The sequence below is a fragment of the Macaca thibetana genome, chromosome 3 (assembly GCF_024542745.1).
Source record: "Macaca thibetana thibetana isolate TM-01 chromosome 3, ASM2454274v1, whole genome shotgun sequence".
Classification (NCBI taxonomy): domain Eukaryota; kingdom Metazoa; phylum Chordata; class Mammalia; order Primates; family Cercopithecidae; genus Macaca; species Macaca thibetana.
The window spans coordinates 113717786-113742103 of record NC_065580.1 but is presented as its reverse complement, the minus strand read 5'-3'; the positions used below and the strand labels follow the sequence as shown (position 1 = coordinate 113742103).

The following is a 24318-nucleotide window of genomic DNA, read 5'->3' as shown; positions in this document are numbered from 1 at the left end:
TTGTTTTTACTGTTTTTGAAGGTTGGTTCTAATAATTGTTATTTCTTAAGCATTTCAATAGGAGTTGCTAGCTTTTGCCTTAGAAGTACAAAATTAGTGAGCTGAAACCACCATTGCAAAATTATAACTGAGACAGTGAAAGAAATCTGACCTAACCAACTCCACCTTGTGTCTAACCTATAAGCTATCTTTGTTCATTCCTGGGCACAGGCCCAATTAACTTTGGGAGGAACTTAGTTTATGGTTTACCTTTGAAACAAAAACAATAGCAGACCTTTCCTGAAACAAACCCCCTTCTCGCCTGGAGACTAGACTGCATTTGTAGGACTAACAAATTAGTCAAAAGATTATAAATTATGATTTAGGAGTCATGCAGCTGGAGGCTACAAGATTCTGACTACTCCCAAATTGCTCCTGGAGGTAATGTCACTATTGTAAAACCTAAGATTAGTGCTTGAGATATTTTGCAGACCCTGTACTTGATGGATCAGCGGGCACCACCCAGGTGGCTAAACTGGCTCATCTGATCTTGTGGCCCCCACCCAGGAACTGACTCAGCACAGGAGGACAGCTTCAACTCCTTAGGATTTCATCTTCAACCCAACCCATCGGCACTCCTGACTCACTGGCCCCTACTCAACCAAACTATCCTTAAAAATTCTGATGCCCGAATTCTCAGGGAGACTGATTTGAGTGATACTAAAACTCTGGTCTCTTGCACAGCCGGTTTTGTGTGAATTACTCTTTCTCTATTGCAATTCCCCTCTCTTGATAAATCGGCTCTGTCTAGGCAGTGGGCAAGGTAAACGCATTGGGTGGTTACAAGTTTTTTCTTCTTTTTTTTTTTTCTTCAGCATAGCTATACACATGCTAACACTGTCAATGGATCAAAACATATTTGCTTTACTGGGCTCACTTAGACTTGAAAGCCCAGTTAACAGTGTAGCTCCCAAGGAGGCACATGCACTTCATGTCTGTGACCCCTGGCATTCAAGGCCTGCAACATCTGTTGATTTGACAAGCTAAGGTAGTAGTTTTCCAACTGTTGCTCAACAGAATCCTCAGGCTTTATGCTGCTATGTCCCCTTAAAGACTGTTTAGGGTGGGATTGAGTGTGTGAGGCCCTGAGCTTTGTATATCTCATGTTAGCCAGAACAGCTCAGTTTTCCTTTTAAACATTTATTTATTTATTATTTATTTATTTATTTATTTATTTATTTATTTATTTATTTTTGAGATGGAGTCTCACTCTGTTGCTCAGGCTGGAGTACAGTGGTGCAATCTCAGCTCAATGCAACCTCCACTTCCCACGTTCAAGTGTTTCTCCTGCCTCAGCCTCCCAAGTAGCTGGGACTACAGGAGCCCGCCACCATGCCTGGCTAAGTTTTGTATTTTTAGCAGAGATGAGGTTTTGCCAAGTTGGCCAGGCTGGTCTCAAACTTCTGACCTCAGGTGATCCACTCACCTTGGCCTCCCAAAGTGCTGGGATTACCACGCCCACCATGCCCAGCCCTGAACTTTTAATTTTTAAATAATTCTGGGTTTACAGAAGAGTTCCAAAGATAATACAAAGATTTCCCACATACCCTTTGCCCAGTTTGTCCCATTATTAACATATGATGGTGTCAGGCATCTGAGCCCAAGCTAAGCCATCATATCCCCTGTGACCTTCAGGTATACATCCAGATGGCCTGAAGCAACTGAAGAACCACAAAAGATGACATTCCACCATTGTGATCTGTTCCTGCCCCACCCTAGCTGATCAATTGACCTTATGACAACACTCCCTCCCCGTCCTTGCAATAACGTACTTTGTGATACTCCCCCGCCCTGAAGAAGGTACTTTGCAGGCTGGGCGCGGAAGCTCACCCCTGTAATCCTAGCACTTTGGGAGGCTGAGGCCAGCGGATCACGAGGTCAGGAGATCAAGAGCATCCTGGCTAACACAGCGAAACCCCGTCTCTACTAAAAATACAAAAAAATTTAGCCAGGCGTGGTGGCGGGCTCCTGTAGTCCCAGCTACTCAGGAGGCTGAGGCAGGAGAACGGCGTGAACCTGGGAGGTGAAGCTTGCAATGAGCCAAGATCGGGCCACTGCACTCCAGCCTGGGCGAGAGAGCTAGACTTTGTCTCAAAAAAAAAAAAAAAGAGAATGTACTTTGTGAGATCCACCCCCTGCCCATGAAATATTGCTCCTAACTCCACCGCCTATCCCAAACCTATAAGAACTAATGATACTCCCACCACCCTTTGCTGACTCTCTTTTAGGACTCAGCCCACCTGCACCCAGGTGAAATAAACAGCCTTGTTGCTCACACAAAGCCTGTTGGTGGACTCTCTTCATGCAGACACACATGACAGACAGAACCATGGTACCTTCATGAAAACTAAAACGTTAACTTACTCTTAAATATTAAACGAAAATATTATTGGTTAACAGACTTAATTGGATTCCACCGATTTTTTTCCCATGAATGTGCATTTTTGAGTGGCTCAGTTATCTGTTTTGCCAGTTGTGCCCCATGTGAGGTTTTGTTTAGACAAAGAATTGAATAGCTGCGTCTCTTCCCAGGTTTTCCTTACCTCCCCTAGTATATGCTCAACTACTGCTGTGTGGCCCTGGGGGAAAGGTACAACTGCAGCCTCTCTTCCCGTCATCTCAACATGCTTTCACATCTATTACTTCCTAAGCTCTCTATTATCCTTATGTGGTCAAGGGAAATTGAACAGATTTAAAAAACATTTTTGCTTTACAGATTGAGAAACTGAGGCACAGAGAGGTTGACTGACTTGTAGGTAAGAGTCAAATGGAAGCGAGTGTCCTCGTTCTCGGTTGACATTCTTATTCTCTCCACAAAGTCTCTAGGTGAGCAAAACATACCTGAGAGAGAGAAGCTGATCAGCCTCCGACTTCCTTGTCCTTGTACAGTCTCATCAGCGCCGATGCTTTTAAAAATCTGTAAAAAGAAGGAAAATGGGAGACAAGCAAAACAAGCACTGAAATGGATATTCACACTTCAACACAATCATGCTTATTCACAGTTATTTTACCAGCTACAGGCAACGAAGACAGTGATTTCACTGGGTAACTATTGATTAAGACAAGCTTCTAGCAAGCTAATGTTTTTCCCAGTAGTAGAGGATCTGCTAGTGGGGGTGATGGGTACTTTTCAGGAAAATGGAAATCAACAAACATAATTACTGTAATAGAAAAGACCCTTTGTAACTACTTATGCAAACAATGTCTTTTCACATTCAAATTTTCAAAAAGTATTTATTAAAGCAGGGCCTAAGGCACTAGAATGATAGGTCAATAGATGTTTACTATCGTAATTATAATGTATTTCCATTTAGCAAAGTAGAGTGTTGAACTGCTGCATCTCCACTTATTATTATTTAGGGATTTCCAGGAAACTGCTGGGGAGGAGCCTGAATGTGGCATTAAGCAGCTCTTCTGAGCTCTCTCTTAATCAATCAGTTGCCTTCCTGGGAAATTTCAGAACACAATCACTATATGGATTATCTGGAGTCTAGTAGGTATTTGAAATGTTGCTAAAATGTTTTGTTTTTCATCATTGCTCAATATTTAGTAATAGGTTAATCAAAATAGCTAGTTTTTGCTCCCATTCTCTTCTAGGAAGGTTTTATTCAGAAATGCTTTTGGGTATTTGAAGGTACTTCCTATTTACTTTTGCATGTGTTGTATGTTTGCAGAAAATAATTTTAAAACTCTGGGTATTAAGCAAATCCACAGTGTCCATTTTTTAGAAGATAATCTGTACTAGGAAGAGAAAAATGAAAATATCTGTAATCTCTTGTTCAGAGTCTCATTATTTGTAGGTTGCGTGGGTTCAGTCTTTTTCTTTCTTCTCTTAGTATTCTTGATGCTGTATAGGTTGTGACTGGATATTCACATCAACCTGCCTGATATGAGACCAGGAGTAATGACTGGGCATCCCAGGGCTCACACTTCAGCCAGGTGGAGTACAAAGGGATTATTATTCATCTTTTCACACTGAAGCAGGTGCCCCTGGTGAGCCTGTGAGCTTGGCTGCAGCTTGTGGACAAATCTTGGTATGACTGCCCTGAGGCCCAACTGTGATGTTCATCTCAGGGATCCTGGGCTGTTCAGCAGAGGGAGCCAACCAATGGAGTGACATATGGAATGGCCAGGCCTGAACCAGGCCAGATAAGAGACTGTCAAACTCTTTGACACATATCTGTCCCTTAGAGTCTCATTTGATAAGAATCAGAGTAAAACATGGCCAGGATTGGTGAGTCAAAACTCTCATAGGTCCTGAGATGTTATGAAAACTTGAAACTTACATTTGTCTTAAAGCTGCCCTTGCAAAATTATGACTGAGATGTGAAAGAGATCTAACTTAACTGATTCCATCTTGCTTCTAACCTCCAAGCTGTCCTTGTTCATTCCTGGGCATAGGCTGAACTAACTTCAGGAGAAATGTAGTTTATAGTTTATAGTTTAAACAAAGATGGTAATAGTCCTTTCCCAAAGCAGACCTCCTTCTTGCCAGGAGACTAGATTGCCTTTGTAGGACTAACATTAGCTACAAGGTTAGAAATTATGGTTTAGGAGTCATGCAGCTGGAGGCTACAAGATTCTGGCCCTCCCTAAACTGCTCCTGAGATCAGTGTTTGAGCTATTTCACAGACTCCGCACTTGATGGATCAGTTGGCACCACCAAGATCAACAAACTGGCTTGTCTGATCTTGTGGCCCCCACCCAGGAACTGACTCACTGCCAGAAGACGGCTCCGACTCCCTATGATTTCATCTCTGACCAATCAGCATTCCTGGCTCACTAGCTTCCACCTCCCCACCCCCTACCCCACCCCTTCCCACCAAGTTATCCTTAAAAACTCTGTTTCCTGAATGCTCAGGGAGATGGATTTGAGTAATAATAAAACTCTGGTCTCCCACACAGTTGGCTCTGTGTGAATTACTCTTTCTCTATTGCAATTCCCCTGTCTTGATGAATTGGCTCTGCCTAGGCAGTGGGCAAGGTGCACCCTTTGGGCAGTTACAGTCTCATTGGAATTCCTCCCTTAGGAAACTGACTCTCAGGTGAGAGACTGAAACTCACCAGATGCCCAGATCTAGACCAATGGATGCCAGACCACTTATTCGTCTACCTTAGTTCCTTAGACTCCTCGTTTGTTCCTCTTTTACATTCCTTCCCTGATACATAAACCCCAATTTTAGTTGGTCAAGGAGATGAATTTGAAACTTAACTCCTATTCTCCCAGTTAACATCACCCAAATAAAAAGCCTTCTTTCCTGGCAATACTCACTGTCTCAGTGATTGGCTTTCTATGCATGGAGCAATGGGACCTAGAACAAATCCCTGGCATTTTGATAACAATTAGCCTTCTTCACATCAGAGGGCCCTCTCCTTCCTCCTTTCTGTTTGTTATTCCCATCGATGGCTGACACTAAAAAATGGAAATCAGCCATCAGTTCAGAGACCACATCCTCAGGCTAGACCACGCTCTTCTTAACTCTGAAGGTGGCCAGTCCTCATGGCATAATCAGGGCTTCCAAATTCCTTAATGCTGTGGACTTTTCTTCTCTTGCAAGCCTGTGCCTGGACATGGCTGTGGGAGACCTCTGCATGCTGACCACCCCTCCTCACAGTGCTATACTGCACCACCAGGACAATTAACAATCAATGGCTAAAGCCTCTGGTTCCTAATTCTATTTTTTTTTTTTTTTTTTTTTGAGACGGAGTCTTGCTCTGTGCCCCAGGCTGGAGTGCAGTAGTGCGATCTCGGCTCACTGCAAGCTCCGCCCTCCGGGTTCACACCATTCTCCTGCCTCAGCCTACCGAGTAGCTGGGACTACAGGCGCTTGCTACCACGCCCGGCTAGTTTTTTTGTATTTTTTTAGTAGAGACAGGGTTTCACGGTGTTAGCCAGGATGGTCTCGATCTCCTGACCTTGTGATCCGCCCGCCTTGGCCTCCCAAAGTGCTGGGATTACAGTCTTGAGCCACCGCGCCCGGCCCCTAATTCTAATTTTAAAATGTCCACCCCAAGCTTGTCTCTTTCTAAGAATATAAGTTCTTTAGGGGAACAATAGAAACTATCATTTTAATAATTATGCTTTATAGAATTATAAGTATAGAGTATGTGCATTCCAATGTATATTTTTATAAAGGTATAGGATTAAACTGCATATTTCATGCTAAGCTGAAATGAGCTGAAACATGCAGTGATAACAAAGGATGGTACATTTACTCCTTCCTTTTTAAGCATACATATTTTGGTTCTTCATATTTAAATATTCCTCTGCTGGCATTCAGAGTATTTACAAAGAAGCCTCTTCATCTTTATTGCATCAAAAACAGGTCTGTAGATGAAAAAAAAAGAAGAAGAAAAGGTATATTTTCTAAAAGCTACTAAGCTCAGTGGGGAGACACATCACTTAAGTCTCCATAAAATTCTACCTAAATTCTTGGAGTTTTACTACCATCATTTACGAAGTCATCTAAGCACCACACTGATGATACAAAAATGGAGGGAATGGTAGCCATAATAAACATTTTCCAGGAAGTAAAAATGTTTGCCCAGTCTTAGGGAGCTTGACATCCTGACTTCTTGCTTGAGATGCGTTGCACAAGCATGTTTGACGTTGAGAAATGTGCTGTACTCACAGACAGACTCTTTACAGTTTATTGACTGTGAAAATGACGTGAAGATTCAGCCCAAATAGTTTCACCCTGGAGCAACCTGAGGCTGCAGGCCTGTCAGGGAGATGGCTTGTCTTCTCAGGGCTGACAAGCTCCCTTTGCTCTGAGGCTTGTCTGATGCCTGACTGCCGTTCCAACTGCTTGGTGCTGGGTCCTGCTGCCCCTCTCTCTCTGACGAAGCTCTGGCAGTTTCACTGTGTATGTCTTGCACCCAAATGTTTCCACAACAGAGCCGACTTGGCAAATGGTTTAACAGATTCCAAACTGAATCTGTTGTGGGGTGTAGAAGATTCTGCAGGGTATTGAGAAGCTCTTGGAGTTAAATAAGGGCTTTGAGGTTAATTCAGATGCCTCTCTCTCCTACTCTCATTCTCATTTTCTCTTTACAATTGCCTTTTGAAAAGTTGTAAATATAAATTCACACCACTGTTGCACACCCCTAAAACTGCAATTCAGTAAAAGAGTGTGACGATCAGCTCTTTTCACCCTGGCAGGGGATCTTCTGTTTCAGCAGTCCGGAAACTATGGCTCGGTTGACAGGGCTCCCTCGGCCTTTACTCTCCAGCATGTTATTCAAATTTTACCCTTTCTTTGCACAGTATCACTGCATGAAAGATGAGGTGGTTTGCTAAAAATACACAGCAGCATCTAATCACACAGTCATATATGTGTGTTGACCTATATCCCAGGTCTTCCAGCCTCCCAGGACATCAGGGCTTCTCAGACAGGCCCCTTCTGTTCCCAGAGGTAAGCAGCTATGCCCAGGGGCAAGGGTGCCTGCCTGGGAACATTATTTTACTCAAAATTTTGGGTAAAATTATTTTTAAGAACAAATATGAAGAAATGCCAAATGACTGAGTGCCAAATGAGCATGCATTTGGAAGGTAAAGCAAGAGATTTCAAAGAACTTTCTAAGCTGCCTCCTGGAATGGCCCAGACCTGGGTTTACTTCCTTTGGGTAAAAGCTGGGGCTGCTCCCGTTACTGCACATGGCATTTCCAATAGGAGTGTGGCCACGTTATGCTCAGTTCTGATGTGATAACTCCATTTACATACCCACAATTATTCTCAAGTAATTACAGAATTATTTCCCCTAAACATGCTGACAAGGTTTGTTTTAGTTATAGAACAATTACATTGACAAGGAGGCGGAGATTGAAATTCATTATGTCACTGAGTCTTATTCATCTGGCCCAGAAAACTTTGATTTGCTTGTAAATGAATAGTACAGGGCTCCATAATAATAATGGAACCTAAAAATGAGGCGCAAATATCATTACATTATCAATAATATGTAAGCAGCGGTGTATTGGCAGCCGAAAGTAGGGAATGATGAGTTCTACTTTGCATCAGAGATCCAGGGATTCCTCTAAAGTTCAGTATCTTTTACCTCCAAGACAAAGTCTATTAAATAATTGGATAGGCCTCAAAGCCACCTTAAAAGAGCAAGAATCAAAAACTAAAAAGCCAACCAACCAAAGGCCCAAGTTCCATTTCCACCTCCAAATCTCTGAGATGTTCAAACAAGTAAATGGTAGATAAGTAAACACACCTTACCCTCGTTTACAGAGCACTGCTGAGTGCATTTCCCTCATTAGACCCTTATTATATGTGTGTCATTCTAACTGCTTGCTGTTGGAGGCAGCACATTTCAAGATCTCCAACAGAAAGACCTGTAAACTGAAAGGGTAAAGCCAACTTAGGGGCCTAAACAAAAGAAACATAAGCCAACTGAATCCCAAGGCAATCTCCCCAACCTCAGGGACACTTTAGATGAAAGATTTAGAAGAAGGCCCATCAAAGGGGGTGGGGAAAGCAACACAGGTGAGTGGCAATCATGTGCCAAGCACAGAGCCAGTTCTTCCATATGCACTATTTTAACTGCTTAAGAATTAGGTGTCATTCACTCCCACTCCCACTTACAAATGTGAAAGCTGAGCTAAGAACAATTCAATGACTTTGTTCCCGGACCAAACTGAGGGTCAGGCTGTTATTTCTCGTGGCCCAATAACAAGATACAGATGAACTGGGGAGGAAGAGAGTTTTTATTTCTGTAACCAGTTACAGGGAGAAGATCTGGAAATTATCACCAGACCAACTCAAAATTACAAAGTTTTCCAGAACTTCCATACCTTCTAAGCTATATGTCTATGTGTAAGTGTGCATTCATCTAAAGACGTAAGGGATTAACTTCTTTTAATCTATAACTAAAGTCTGAGTCCTGAAGACCTTCTTCTGGAGTCTCAGTAAGTTTATTTAATCAAAATGGGTCTAGGTGCTAGGGTGATTACACTTATCTTGTCTCCTGTCAAATGATAAAGGTTTTGGGAGTTCCTTTAGACCCCAATAAACTTGTTTGTGGAGGCCTGGGGAGTTTTTTCAGACCCCCAATAAAACTTATTTAATTCTAAAAGGGTCCTGTTATCTTGTCATGCTTCAAGGCCCAGGAAAAGCCTAGGCAAAACTCTTGGTGGGCTCTTTGTTACATTCCAGCCATTGTAAAAGGGCATTGACTCAATCAGCTTTTAATGTTTAACCTAGCTCCTCAGTCAGTGCGGGGACAGTTGTAATGGAGACCTGTGTTAATGAGACCTGGCCTGCCACAACTTCACAAAATTCACTTGAGATGAATCAATGGTCTGAAAGACTTAAAACAAGAGTTTCAGAACTCATCAGCCTCATTCCATAGAGTCTATTAACCCCCTGGTGCCATTTCCTCAGATCTAGCCTGGCTGCTTGCATCTCTTTTGCTCATATTTTGTTCATATTCTGCTTCCACAACTCTGTTGGTTTTAAAGAGTTGCTTGGTGTGCTGCCCAGGTTGGATGCAGTAGCACCATCATAGCTCACTGCAGCTTTGACTTCCTAGGGTCAAGTGGTCCTCCCACCTAACACTCCTGGGTAGCTGGGACTGCAGGTGTGCACCACCATGCCTGGCAAATTTAAAAAATTTTTTGTAGGGACAGGGTCTCACTATGTTGCCCAGGCTGGTCTGGAATTTCTGGGCTCCAGTGATCCTCTTGCTTTGGCCTCCCATGTGTTGGGATTCTAGGTGTGAGCCACCATGCGTGGCCTCCCTTTGCTTTCTGATGCCATCATCACCAAGCCAGCTTCCAGAGTCTGCACAGCTCTTGCTTTCTTTACCACCTTGAAGACGAGGCACAGGCTGCCCAATTTCAGGGCTCTTATGCTAATCACTATGGGGAAAAAGAGAGGGGTTGGAAAAATGAGGCATTTATCCTATAGATTTCATGGTGCGAATTAGAAATGAGTTAATTAGGAATGATTTTCTTTACTCTGCTTTTGACCACACAGGCCTGCAAGATTTTAGCACCAGGAGTACAGCTCCTTCAGGCAAAGATCTGCTGCTTTTAACTTGCTAAAAGTAATGAAGGGGCCAGGTGGGTTGCTCACACCTGTAATCTCAGCACTTTGGGAGGCCAAAGCGGAAGGATCACTTGAGGCCAGGAGTTCAAAATCAGCCTGAGCAACATTGTGAGACTCTATCTCTACAAAAATTTAACTGGGCGTGCTGGTGCACACCTATATTCCCAGCTACTTGAGAGGCTGAGGTAGGAGGATCCCTTGAGCCCAGGAGTTCAAGGCTGCAATGAGCCGTGATCACACCACTGCACTCCAGCCTGGGTGACAAAATGAGATCCTGTCTCTTTAAAACAACAACAACAACAACAACGACAACGTGATGAGAATGTGTAAGAAGCACTGCGCAAATGAAAATGCTAGCTGAGATTAATCCAATAGTAGATTTTCCCTGATGGTTCTTAGGCTATAAAGTGGTTCTTCTCTAACATAGCTTCTTGTGTAGTGCAGACTGTTCTAAAAGTGAGGACATAGATTGTACGGAGTCCTAAAAAATAATTGAGTGGCATCTGCTGTAGTGGAGAGGTTCTCCAACTTGAGCATGCATCAGAATCACCTACAGGGCTTGACAAAACACACATTGCTGGGCCCACCCCCAGAAGGACTGATTTTGCAAGTCTGGAGAGGGCTCCAGCAGTATGAATCACTAACAAGTTCCCAGGTGACGCTGACGCTGGCAGTGGAGGGACTAGGTCTACCTCTTAAATAGGTCTAGGTCTACCTCTCTTAAATGGTAATGGAAAGATTAACGATGTCTCTAACTAAACCTCACCTACCCTCAAAACTGTCTTTCCCTGACTTTGAGCATGAGAATTAGATTCTGGTGGCCCCTTGGCCACACAGGCTTTTGTTTTCAGGACTTGGGCCTGCATCTTCCACCAGAAACAATGACCTGCTTCTTTGCATCCCCATCACTGGCACCTTGGTCCAGGCCCCACTCCTTTCTTGTCTGGGAGACCATTACCCAGCCAGCTGTCCCCTTGGCCTATGAAGGGGTCATCATCCCACTTTCTGTAGGCCGATCATTCTTACCTGTTTCAAACTTACCAAGAGGCACCCACCTGGCGCAGGGAAGGCTGGGCTGTGGGCTGCATGGCAAACTGATGGGTTTTCTTTGGCTCACAGAGTGTTTCAGCTTTAAAAAAATTAATTTTTAACATATATATTTTTAAAAATCAGATTTACTTAAAATGTGGATTTCAGACTTCTGTTAAAAAATCAGAATGCTGGCTGGATGCGGTGGCTGATGCCTGAAATCCCAGCACTTTAGGAGGCCGAGGCAGGTGGATCACTTGAGGTTAGGAGTTTGAGACCAGCCTGGCCAACATGGTGAAACCACATCTCTACTAAAAATTTAAAAATAAAAAAATTAGTTGGGCATGGTGGCATGCACCTGTAATCCCAGCTACTTGGGAGGCTGAGGCATGAGAATTGCTTGAGCCCAGGAGGCAGAGGTTTCAGTGAGCTAAGATTATGCCACTGCACTCCAGCCTGGGCTAGTCTCAGAAAAAAACAAAAAAAACCAAAAAAACCCCACAGAATATCCAGCAGCAACTCCCTGGGGCTGAGAAACAGCATCCTCTTCATAAGCATCACACGTCCCCAGGTGTCCTGTGACTGCTTCTTTAATTCCAAGCACCCACTGCTTCACATTTGACCATCATTATACAGTATACCACTGATAAATCTTGTAATTAAAATTAGAAAGTTTTTCTAGCTTGGCAATATGAAAATCAATGGTTGGTCTGAAAGTCCATGGCATTTTAGATCTGACGACGTGTGATACTGACCTGGCTCCCTGGAAGCTTTTGAATTTGCAGTTCTTGTCCTGAACATTTGACCTACAAATGTGATGTTGGCCATTATTATATTGCATGATAACCAAGTCATGTTGTATTCCTTCTTCATAAAGAGATAAACAATTTGGGAATGGATGTTGAATTCCCTGAATGTGGATTGGATGGATGGTTGGGAGCATTTACAGAGGTGGTCACAGGCAGGTGTACAATATGGTGTTGAGAGGCAGCCGGGCTGGAGCCAGCACATCCCTTTCTCTGCCAGCTCCTCCTCTGTCTGTGTTAGGGTGAGGCAATCAATCGCTCTAATGCTCAGTTTTCTTTTCCATCAAATGGAGATTATAATAAACCTTATCTCACTGAGTTCTCCAGAGAACTGAATGGCATAATGTGCATAAAAGTGTCACATAATACATGCTCTAAATCAGGCTAATGTTGTTATTTATATCGTATTTGTTTTTTAACCTCTGACTTCTAACATTAAGAATTATGTTAGCAGATTGTCTAATATCCGATTCCTTTATAGATGAAAAACGTGAAGCATAAGCTGGTCAATCAAGGGGCCCACGAGGTCACATAACTGGTCACGCCAGACAAATCAGGGCCAGAGCCCAGAATGCTGAACCCTCCATTCACTGTGGAGGAGAAATCTGTTGCCCTTTGTTAGATCATTTGGTCCAGCTTAGAAGAGTTATAAATATACCATAAGCTGAAAACCAACAAAAAGCATTGGTCTGTGTCTGACACCTATGAGTTATCAGTATAGTACACTTATATTCTTTAAAAAGGCTTCATATGTAAATGTCTTGCTGCTGTTAGCATTTTCTGCATGTCTACAAGTCTGTAAAAGACCTGAAGATGGATGGTCCTGTTTCTCTAGTCGTTGTGGAATGAGATAAACATACAGGCAGAAGCAAGAAGGAAAGTTTCCTTTGTAAAAAGCATTTAGAACTTACTTTCTCAGGCCGGGTGCAGTGGCTCACGCCTGTAATCCCAGCACTTTGGGAGGCTGAGGCGGGCGAATCACGAGGTCAGGAGATCGAGACCATCCTGGCTAACACGGTGAAACCCTGTCTCTACTAAAAATACAAAAAATTAGCTGGGCGTGGTGGCAGGCGCCTGTAGTCCCAGCTACTTGGGAGGCTGAGGCAGGAGAATGGCATGAACCCAGGAGGCAGAGCTTGCTGTGAGCTGAGATTGTGCCACTGCACTCCAGCCTGGGGAACAGAGTGAGACTCTGTCTCACACAAAAAAAAAACAAAACCAAAAAAAAAAACTTACTTTTTCCTTCAAACTTGAGGAACCTGAGTCCTTTAATCAGAAAGACACCAACACTGTAGTAGTTCTGATGAATAAAGACAACAGAGAAAGACCTGGATCCTCTAAGACTTAGAAAAAGGTAGAACAGGAAGAGTAAAGAGGAATCGGTTTCCATAACCTCGATCCATTTGAAGTCAGTCCAAGGGAAGGAGCTGGCTGGGGGCTGTGTGAGGAGGGGAGGGAGAACAATGGGATTGGTGCGGGGGGAGAGAGGGAGTGGGAGAATGAGGGCTGGTTTCATGACAAGAAAAAGCTGCTGTGAGGAAAAGATGGGACCAAAACGCAGTTCTGGAAGCTGCTTCAGTGCCTTCTAAACAGCTGGATCATGTTTCTGCCCATCCAGACTCTATTTGAAATACACATCTCAGGAAAACAAATGCATTGCCTGGCATGCCACACTCATCTGGATTGATTTAATATGTGGGTAGTCTTGGCCTTATGTTTCTATCCCGTTTTCTAAGGAATTCATGTCAAGCTGCTATTTTAATTATTTTGTAAACAAAACCTGTCCTTATGTGAAATAAAAAATAAAAGCTCAGTGCGGTGAGTTTCTGTTAGCTTCTACACCCTCCAGCTGGCCCAGGCGAGGGTGCTGACGCACACATTCCTCCCTCATCTGAGCTGATTTGGGAGTCCATGGACCTGAGATGAGGGCTTACAGCTTGAGATGATGCGTAACACAGCTGAAGCTGGTGAAGAAGTGAGTGGGGCAGAATTTCTGCAAGGGTTTCATTAGAAGACAGGAGAAACATGCAGGGGGGTAGGAGCATCTCCCTGATTACTTTAGGATCAGGCTGGATCTAGGGGCAAGTGTTGGCAGCTCATGTAGGGTAAGCTGTTTGAGCCGGGGCAGCACTGCTTCTTCAGGGCTCATGCACATCCCTGGGAGTGGGTTTCTGTATCGTGTGGATAGTTAGAAACTCTGGGCTGAGTTGGGATAGCTTGGCTCTTCTCTTTCGTCCTCCACCTTCAACCTCCAGATACCAGGAGGACTGGGGGGACCCTTCTGAGCCTTTGCAGCAGGCAGGATTCTAAGATGGGCCCTAAGATTTCCTGCCTCTGTGGTGTATGTGTCCAGGGACTGTGAATTACTCTGGGATTAGGATAGCTGACTTTAACAAAGGGAGATTATAAGGGGCTGACTTGATCACACAAACTCTTTCAATCTGGACCTAGAGGCCAAAGAGAGAGAGGAAGTCAAAGATTCAAGGTGAGAAGGGTTTGACATACCATTGCTAGCTGGAAGATGGAGGGGACCATGTGGCAAGGAATGTGGGCAGCGTGAAGGACCCAGGGTGGCCCCTGGCTGAGTCAGCAAGGAAACAGGCACTTCAGTCCTAACCACAAGGAACTGAATTCTGCCAACAACAAGAATGAGCTTGAAAGCAGGCTTTTCTGTAGAACTTTCCAGATGAGAACTCAGCCTGGCTGACATTGATTTCAGGTATTTTACCTTACAATAGACTGAACAGAGAATCCAGCCATGCTGTCCAGGACTTCTGACCTACAGACCCATGAGCTAACTTTGTGGTAATTTGTAACACAACAAAATAGGAAAGGAATACAACCTTCTTTAAGCGATTTCCTTTATGATCCAAAGCTCATTTTCAACATATTCTTTTGCCTTGGGAGAAATATCTGCCTGATTGTAGAACCAACAGCAGTTGTATTTCTCCTGGGAAACTGTGGCCAGTCTTCATCTTCTGGAAATCACTAATTGTGTAAGTGGCCTTGCTCTTCTGTTAGCAAGGGCAGCATGAACTCATGGAGATCAGCCCCTTATCCCAGGTCTCTGAGGGACAGCTCTGCCATGGTGTGGGAGCTGCCCCAGGCTTTACCAAGACCATGTGAGTCAGACTGGGGGTGGGGAGGTGGGGGTGGGACTTGGGCATCTGTCCTCTTTAAGGCTCCCAGGTTAGTCCAGTGTATACTCAATGATGTGAACCACAAAATTAGAGGGCAGAAGACAGAGGCAGAGAGACTAATTTGGAGGCAGCTGTAACAGTGTCTGAGTTATGACAATGACACAAACCCTGTCTGTCGGTATGAAGGAGGGGAGGGGAGAGGGGAGACCGCCAAGTGATAAAATGGATAGAACTTGGTGACCAATTGGAAGAGGGTGTTGAGGGAAAGAGAGACGCCCCTTTGGCTGAACCCATTTCTTTGAATTCAGGATCTTTTTCTTACAAATTATGTAACTCCTTATAATTACTGTCCTTCCAGACCTGGGTTTTGGCCTTTATCACCAAGTCCAATTAAGGATGCAGGAGTGATAAGAGTTAGCTCTTTGCATCTAAGCATATGAGGTTGGAGGGAAAAACTGCTTTGATTCTACTTTTTTAAAACAGCGATGAAACCACATGACTGCAAAGCCTTTGGGTAAATGAAATCCCAGGAAGTGTGTCGGTTGCTATTCCATCTGGGTCAGACAGTCTGCTTAGTGAAGACAAGGGCTACATTTTGCATAGAGCTCTTTCTAGCCACCCACTCCCTCTCACTGAATAGATGAGCAATTTTGAGGGATAATCTAAAGAAGAATGGACATGGCTCATCCATGTGAATGTAACGGCGAAAACATGATAATATTTACTCCTCACTCAATGAAAAGACGCCTAGAAAATGATTTTTTTTTAAAGGCAAACGTTTTCCCCCTCAGTGACTTGCTTTAAAATTTCTAAGTTGTATTCCCATCTAAAAATAAATGTAAGTTTTAGGCAAAGGTATTTTTTCTTGCTAATGTAACATCTTTTGTCCTGGGACATGCCACACGGATACTTAGGAGAAGCTCTCTAAGGTCTAAGGATGGGCTTGCTGCCAGCCCCAGGCACACCACCATCTTGGGGCTCTGTCTTCCCGCAGCAGCTGCCACATTCCCTCCAGAGGTGTCTCTGGAGCTCCCTGCTACCCACAGGTTGCTGGATCATGGGATGAATGAGTTAATCTTTCATTAAATACTGGTCAGAATCCAAGAACTTCACACCTACCTTCTTCTGCATTTCCAGGGGATAGGTGGAGAACCCCAAAAACAACACTCACTTGTGCTCTGGAAGTAACCAATAGTGATTCTCATCAAATTACAGTTGACTCTTGAATAACATAGGTTTGAACTGTGTGAGTCTACTTATACATGAATTTTTTTCAATAAATATATTTGAAAAAATTTTGGAGTTTGCAACAATTTGAAAAAACTTGCAGACAAACCACCACCTCAGAGACAGCAAGACCAACTCCTCCTCTTCATCCTCCTCCTCCTCAGTCTACTCAATGTAATGACAAAGATGAAAACCTTTGTTATCATACACTTCCACTTAATGACTAGCAAATATATTTTCTCTTCCTTATGACTTTCTTAATATTTTTTCTCTAGTTTACTTTATTGTAAGAATATGGTATATAATACATATAACATATAAAATATGTTAATCACTGTTTATGTTACTGGTAAGGCTTCTAGTTAACAACAGGGTGTTAGTGGTTAAGTTTTGGGGGAGTCAAAAGTTATACACAAATGTTTGACTGCATGGGGGATTGGGAGCCCTAAACTCCTGTGTTGTTCAAGGGTCAACTGCATTTTCTTAGAAATATTTGCTAATATACAGAATCTACAAGGAATTTAAACAAATTTACAAGAAAACCCTATCAAAAAGTGGGCAAAGGATATAAACAGATGCTTCTCAGAAGAAGATATTTATGTGGCCAACAAACATGAAAAAAAGCTCATCATCACTGGTCATTAGAGAAATGCAAATCAAAACCACAATGACATACCATTTCATGCCAGTCAGAATGGCAATTATTAAAAAGTCAGGAAACAACAGATGCTGGTGAGTCTGTGGAGAAACTAATTTACACTGGTGGTGGTGGTGTAAATTAGTTCAACCATTATGGAAGACAGTGTGGCAATTCCTCAAGGATCTAGAACCAGAAATACCATTTTACCCAGCAATCCCATTACTGGGTATATACCCAAAGGATTATAAATCATGCTACTATAAAGACACACGTGCATGTATGTTTATTGTAGCACGATTTACAATAGCAAAGATTTGGAACCAACCCAAATACCCATCAATGATAGACTGGATAAAGAAAATGTGGCACACATATACCATGGAATACTATGCAACCATAAAAAAGAATGAGTTCATGTCCTTTGCAGGTACATGGATGAAGCTGAAAGCCATCGTTCTCAGTAAACTAACACAGGAACAGAAAACTAAACACCACATGTTCTCACTCATAAGTGGGAGTTGAACAATGAGAACACACGGACACAGGGAGAGGAACATCACACACCAGGGCCTATTGGGTGGTGGGGGGCAAGAAGAGGGAGAGCATTAGGACAAATACCTAATACATGTGGGGCTTAAAACCTAGACGACGTGTTGATGGGTGCAGCAAACCACCATGACACAGGTATACCTATGTTAACCTGCATGTTTAGCACATGTATCCCAGAACTTAAAGTAAAATAATGGTAAATCCACATTTCAATCATCATTTTGAACTATGTGCAATCCACCCACTCAGTTTACTTGTTTATCCAGCCCCTCCCCCCACATCCATCCTTCCATCTGGTGGGATAGATCCACTGTCTATTCATCTCACAGATACTATTCTAGGGTCAGTAAATTCCTTTAAAAGAAACATCTTGACTGAGGAATGAAGCTCCTGCTTATAGGCAGTAACTCATTATTTTTTGCACTTTCCAGTTTTCTGTATGTTGTCCAAATATGCCTTTGACTTCTCCATGATGTTGAAATCTATGTATTTTTGTAACCAGAGAGCTGGAGTAGTCCCAGAGAGAAACATTACAGAAAGGCTCACAAACAGTACTAATTAACTTTTACTGGGTAGTTATCCCATGTGGGGCAAGTGCTGACAGCATCACGGCATTGCTTCACCGTATCCTCAGACACAGTTTCCACAGTCCTCTGAAGGGGCTTCTATTTTTATCATCTATCCATACCATTATAAATCCTGTATTTGAGGCTCGGCTGGGTGTGGTGACTCACACCTGTAATCATAGCACTCTGGGAGGCCAAGGCAGGAGGATTGCTTGAGGCCAGGAGTTTGAGACCAGCCTGGGCAACATAGTGAAACCCCATTTATAAATTTTTTTTTTTTTTTTTTTTTTTTTTATTATCAGCCAGGTATGGTGGCTCACGCCTATAATCCCAGCACTCTGTGAGGCCAAGGCAGGCAGATCACCTGAGGTCAAGAATTTGTGACCAGACTGGCCAACATGGTGAAACTCTGTCTGTACTGAAAATACAAAAATTAGCTGGGTGTGGTGGCACATGCCTGTAATCCCAGCTACTCGGGAGGTTGAGACAGGAGACAGGAGAATCACCCGGGAGGTGGAGGTTGCAGTGAGTGGAGATCGCACCACTGCACTCCAGCCTGGGTGACAGAGCAAGCCTCCATCTCAAAAAAAACCCAAAAAACAAAACAAAACAAAACAAAATTAGCCATGCATGGTAGTATGTGCCTGTAGTCCTAGCTACTCAGGAGGCAGAGATGGGAGAATTGCTTGAGCCCAGGAGTTCAAGGTTGCAGTGAGCTGTGATCAAGCCATTGCCCTCCAGCTTTGGTAACAGAGCAAGACTCTTGTCTCAAAGAAGTAAATAAATAAATAAAAGTAAGAACTTTATTTATTTATTTATTTATTTTTTCCATCTGCCCAGTTTTATTGGGAACAAGGGCATTATAACTGCTATCAAAGAGAAGGGAGCCCAAGGGCTCCTTCTGTAACAAGATCTTCTTCAGAGTTGAGCCAGGGCTGGGAGGGCAAGAGACCCTTTTTTCAGGCAGGATCATACTACCACCCTCAGCAGGACTTCCCCAAAAAGTTATTCTCCTTTAGCGCAGCATTTGGCACTTAAGGAAAAAAGGACCAACAAAGGTAGCATTAGGAAGACAAGCCCAGATTTATCAGGATACCCACTCAGCCAACTGCTTTAGTGCTTCTTCATCTTCATCCGCTTTGGGAGCTGGCTCTGCCGGCAGATGAGTAGAAGGTACACCAGGCAATTTGACTGGGGGTTCTTCCTCCTTGTCGCCCACACTTAACAACTCCTGGGCCAATTCCTCCTGTTCCAGCAACTCTAGCTCCTCCAGCAGTTCATCCTCATCCACATCATCTCCAAAGCCCATAGGCCGAGAAATGGCATCTGAGATCTGCTGGGCCACCTCCTGTTGTTCTATGATGTCAGTCATCAGTTCATCTACCTTGTCAATGTCCATGTCCTGGTAGGCTTTCTTCATGCCTTGGGCAGCAAGCTCCATGGTACGAAGGACTTCTGCATTGGTGGTGGCATTCTCAATGGCCTCACGCTGAAACTCCAGGGTGGATAATGTCCCGTCAGTTTGTGCCAGCTGCTGTTCGAATCTTTTCTTCCTCCGCAAAGCCTGTAGGGCAGCTCTCTTATTCTTGGTCCCATACTTCTTGGCTGTTTGTAGCTCCTGTTGAATCTTCTGCTCCAAAAATTCCTGTTTCTTGATCAGTATCTTCTCTGTCTCCTTCAGTTTCTGTATTGCTTCTTCAGGGGTTGGCCCTTTCTCCTTCTTACCCTTCCCGAAGAGCCTGCCGAGACCACTCATCGGGAGCTCGCCTATCCCGCCTCCGCCCCTCGGCGTCCTCCAGACTTCCGCCTTGCTCCTGGGAGGGTGATGGTCTCAAAGTAAGAACTTTAATTCACCATAGCACCAAGTTTCTAAAATGCCATCCACAGGTAGAAGATGCATAACAAAGAACTATATCCAGAATATACAAAGAACTACAAATTAACGTGAAAAAAGTAAACAGCCCAGTGGGAAAAAAGGACAAAAGATTTTGCAAACCCTTCACAAAAGCAGGAATCCAATGGCCAATAAATCTGGGGTCCCTAACATGAGAAAATGTTCAGCTTCATTAATCATCAGGAAGATACAAATTAAAACTACACTGCAATACTACTACACACCCTTTCACAACTAAAAATAAAAAGACAATATCAAGTATTGACAAGGATGTGGAGCAACTGGAGCTCTCATATACTGCTGGTGGAAGTGTAAATTTGTAAAACCACTTTGTAAAACTTTAGCAGAATCTATTAAAAATTATATGCATAAACCATGAACTAATAATTTCACCCTAATTATATACCCAACAAAAGTCACATATATTGGCCAGGCCTGGTGGCTCATGCCTGTAATCCCAGCACTTCAGGAGGTTGAGGCAGGTGGATCACCTGAGGTCAGGAGTTTGAGACAAAGCTGGCCAACAAGGTGAAACCACGTCTCTACTAAAAATACAAAAAATTATCCGAGCATGGTGGTGGGCACCTGTAATCCCAGCTACTCGGAGGCTGAGGCAGGAGAATCGCTTGAACCCAGGAGGCGGAGGTTACAGTGAGCCGAGATAGCACCATTGCACCCTAGCCTCGGTAACAAGAGCAAAACTTCATCTAGGGGGAAAAAATCACATATATTCACAAAAAAATGTATAAAAATATTCATAGCAGCAACACTAAACCCAAACGTCCATCAACAGTAGAATAAACTGGTACAGTCACACAAAAGAATGAAAAACTACAGCACGACATGGATTAATCCTACAAAAGTAATGTTGAGCAAAAGAAACTCAAAGAGGCTGGGCACAGTGGCTCACTCCTATAATCCCAGCACTTTGGGAGGACAAGGCAGGAGGATCACTTGAGCCCAGGAGTTAGAGACCAGCCTGGGCAACAAAGCAAGACTTCATCTCTACAAAAATTTTTAAAAAGTTTTAAATATTAGCCAGGTGCGGTGGCATGTGCCTGTAGTCCTAGCTACTCAGGAGGCTGAGTCAGGGGTATTGCTTGAGTACAGGAGGTCAAAGTTGCAGTGAACCTGACAACACCACTGAATTCTAGCCTGGGCTACAGAATGAGACCTTGTCTCAACAAAAAAGAAATTGAGGCCCAAGGCCACCAAGTTATTAAGTGGCCGAGCCAGGGAATAACCCATGTTTGTTGGATACAAATGTTTTATGGGCCGTCTGCTGTGTCGGGTACTGCTCTGGTGGGTGATAAGGAATAGCCCTGAAGAGGACAGGCAGGTACATCCCTGCCCCTGGAGGCTGCCCTCTGGGAGGGAGGCAAACACAATTACAACACGAGCACCATGAATGAAAATAGTGATTGGAGAAAATAAAGACCTGTGTGGAGAATAGTTTAGATAGGGTGGTTATGGAAGGCCTCTCCCAGGAGGTGACATTTGGGAAAAAGATCTAAATGTGGGGAGGGAGTGAATTATTTATTTGGGGTAATTGTCCCAAGCAGAGAACCCTGAAGTGCAAGGGCCCTGAGGGAAGAACCATCTTGCTGTATTCAAGGGTCAGAAAGAGGACCCTTGAGGCTGGAATTAGGTAGAAAAGAAGGAGGCAGTGTCAGGCAAGGGCAGAGCAGCAGGAATGATGGTGAAAAAGCCTCTGGAGAGTTCTGAGAGGAATTATTATGTAATGGGATGGAGCGGAGAGGAGAGTGGAATACGCAGGAGAAGGAGCAGCTACTTTCAGGATCAAGGGTGCTTAAAGACAAGATGGGATGGGATCCCACGTGCAAATGGAGAGGCTGGCCTGAGACAGTTGTCACTGGAAGGAGGCACAGCATAGGAGTGTGTGTGCAGGCAGGCTGGGTGTGTTCTGATTGCCTTCACTCTGGGTGAGAGAGGGAAGTGCACTCTAGGTGTGAGGAAAATGAAAGTGTAAAGCAGCCTTCTCTCCACACACAGAGGCGCAGTGCTTCTGGGAGTGAGCTTTAAAGGGAGCTTGAGATCTGTGGTCATAAGATTAAAGGAACACTCTTATGCAGCCTGGATGCAAGCAAAGAGTGGACGGAGAATTAAGTTTAACGAGGGTGGGGTTTTGCCAGGTGAGAGCGATGAGTTTTGTTTTATTTCAGTCATGCTCTTAACTTCTTATGCCTATTAGTCCAACACAGTGCTTGTGTGAGCAAGGGCACACCGACCCCCCCATAAGAAATAACCACCCCATGTTCTATGCCTGGAATGTAGGTTGTCCCTATTTTCTTTCCTGTTCAAAGTGCAAAGAGTTTTTTATTTTGTTTGTGTTTTGAGACAGTCTCACTCTGTTGCTCAGGCTGGAGTGTAGTGGCACAATCTCGGTTCACTGCAACCTCTGCCTCCTGGGTTCAAGCTATTCTCGTGCCTCAGCCTCCCGAGTAGCTGGGATTACAGGTGCGTACCACCACACTCAGCTACTTTTTTTGTGTTTTTAGTAGAGATGGGGTTTCACTATGTTGGCCAGGCTGGTCTCGAACTCCTGACCTCAAGTGATCCACCTGCCTTGGCCTCCCAAAGTGCTGGAGCTGCCGCGTCTGGCTGAAAGTGCAAAGGGTTTTATCCATGTGAATTTGAGACGTCTGAGAGGACAATGCAGAATCTTTCTAAGGCAAGTTATCTGAGAGAGCTCTGCTCAGAAACCATGTGATTGTTCTAGATAGCTCTTTGTTACAGGCTGGTCTCTGAAAAGTCAGATTCTCCTGTTCTTGAACAATCCTATTCCTGACAAGTCCTCTCCTCTCTCCTCATCCAGTAGTCACTGTGCACACAGGAGAGCAAAATCACCTCATATTGGCTCTCTAAGTGCTTAATAAAAGGCAAACTAAAGAGACATAGAAATTTCTAGAAATGAACGGTCTACAAAGAAAACGATTAGATTAGAATAACTAGATTACAAAAATTTAATGTTGACAATTTTAAGCAAGCAAGCTTTTTTTAAAATCTGAAAGTGTAACACACATATATACATATTATATACTTGGCCGATAAAATTAAGTAGTTTCCAATTAAACTCAACTCTTTAAAACAGCAACTATCTATTAGTGACTATGTGTAAATGTATAGATTTGGATGTATAACTACATTGTACCCATAAACTGAGCGTTAATGCTGAGGGTCTACTAACCTCCTTGGAAATGCAGTCATCTTTGGGTTCTGCCAGAGCAGCCATTTCTCATAAAAGATAGTTGCAGTGAAGAATGCAGGCAGGGAAATTATCCATAGCTCTGGGGGAGGCATAAGAAAGTCCCCAGGATCAGACTTCCCTTTGATCCAAGGGCTGCTTGATAATTCCGACTTCCCATTGGCAGAGAGCACAGATAAGGGCCTTTACACCCTGGCAACATGCCTGGGGACTTCATTAACTTAAGGGCTTCTGCCATCTTTGCTGTAAGTAACATAGGAAAAACTCACAAAGAGAAACAAAATGTTATTTCTGTGCATTCATATGCAAGGATTTGATTCTAATTTTTTGGACTCTTTCAGGAAACAGCCCACTGGAGAAAACCCCTGATCTAAAAGCACCAATCCTGTCTTAAGCTACAGCACCTTAAATCCAGGGACACTTTCACCTAGTTTAGATGGTTGAAAGAAGTGGGATCTAATGGTCTACTAGAACCTGAGATTAATTATTGTGAGGGGGCAGGGTGAGGTCACAGTGAACCACAAACTCTTGAGTAAGCGCATTTTGAGGGCTTTGCTCCTTGGATTAGTCTTACCGTGTGTTTTGAAGCAAAAGAAATGAGTTGATCATAGTTAATCCACTTGTTCATCAACCTGAACTTCCCTGTCCTCACAGAGCAAGAAGGGTAAAAAGCACTGAGCGCAGAACATTCTGCCTTCAGAACAGGCTTGAAAATGCAGTTGGTCGGCCGGGCGCGGTGGCTCACGCCTGTAATCCCAGCACTTTGGGAGGTCGAGACGGGAGGATTACGAAGTCAGGATATCGAGACCATCCTGACTAACACGGTGAAACCCCATCTCCACTAAAAATACAAAAATTAGCCGGGTGCGGTGGTGGGCTTCTGTAGTCCCAGCTACTCGGGAGGCTGAGGCAGGAGAATGGCGTGAACCCGAGAGGCGGAGCTTGCGGTGAGTGGAGATCGTGCCACTGCACTCCAGCCTGGGCGACAGAGGGAGACCCCGTCTCAAAAAAAAAAAAAAAAAAAAAAAAAAAGAAAAAAAAAAGAAAAGAAAAAGAAAAAGAAAATGCAGTTGGTATGGGGAGGTGATGGGCCTGGGCTGCGTTCCTCCCTAGCCTGGGTCTCACGGTGTTGGGTGAGGCCAGGGAT

General features: G+C 43.8%; 3 protein-coding genes across 10 annotated transcripts in view; 1 reads left to right on the top strand and 2 right to left on the bottom strand.

The window, feature by feature from the left end:
- Nucleotides 1-24318, top strand: part of PSMA2 (proteasome 20S subunit alpha 2) — a 617132-nt gene that overhangs the window by 121770 nt on the left and 471044 nt on the right. The gene's annotated exons all lie outside the window — the stretch shown is intronic.
- Nucleotides 1-24318, bottom strand: part of HECW1 (HECT, C2 and WW domain containing E3 ubiquitin protein ligase 1) — a 456269-nt gene that overhangs the window by 165423 nt on the left and 266528 nt on the right. For 7 of the 8 annotated variants that reach the window (XM_050783350.1, XM_050783356.1, XM_050783351.1 and 4 more), the window contains one exon: nucleotides 2881-2956. In XM_050783350.1, coding sequence (XP_050639307.1) covers nucleotides 2881-2956 — 76 coding nt within the window. Of the gene's footprint in view, nucleotides 1-2880; nucleotides 2957-23153; nucleotides 23581-24318 lie in introns of those variants that run through there. The other variant, XM_050783358.1, reaches the window with a different exon arrangement.
- Nucleotides 18874-19901, bottom strand: LOC126950179 (charged multivesicular body protein 4a-like). Its single transcript, XM_050783442.1, has one exon. The coding sequence runs from the start codon at nucleotides 19805-19807 to the stop codon at nucleotides 19139-19141; it is 669 nt and encodes a 222-aa protein (XP_050639399.1). The 5' UTR covers nucleotides 19808-19901; the 3' UTR covers nucleotides 18874-19138.

Bases quoted from the DNA above. Each gene is read 5' to 3' on its own strand.
- LOC126950179 (XM_050783442.1), bottom strand. From the start codon at position 19,807: ATGAGTGGTCTCGGCAGGCTCTTCGGGAAGGGTAAGAAGGAGAAAGGG.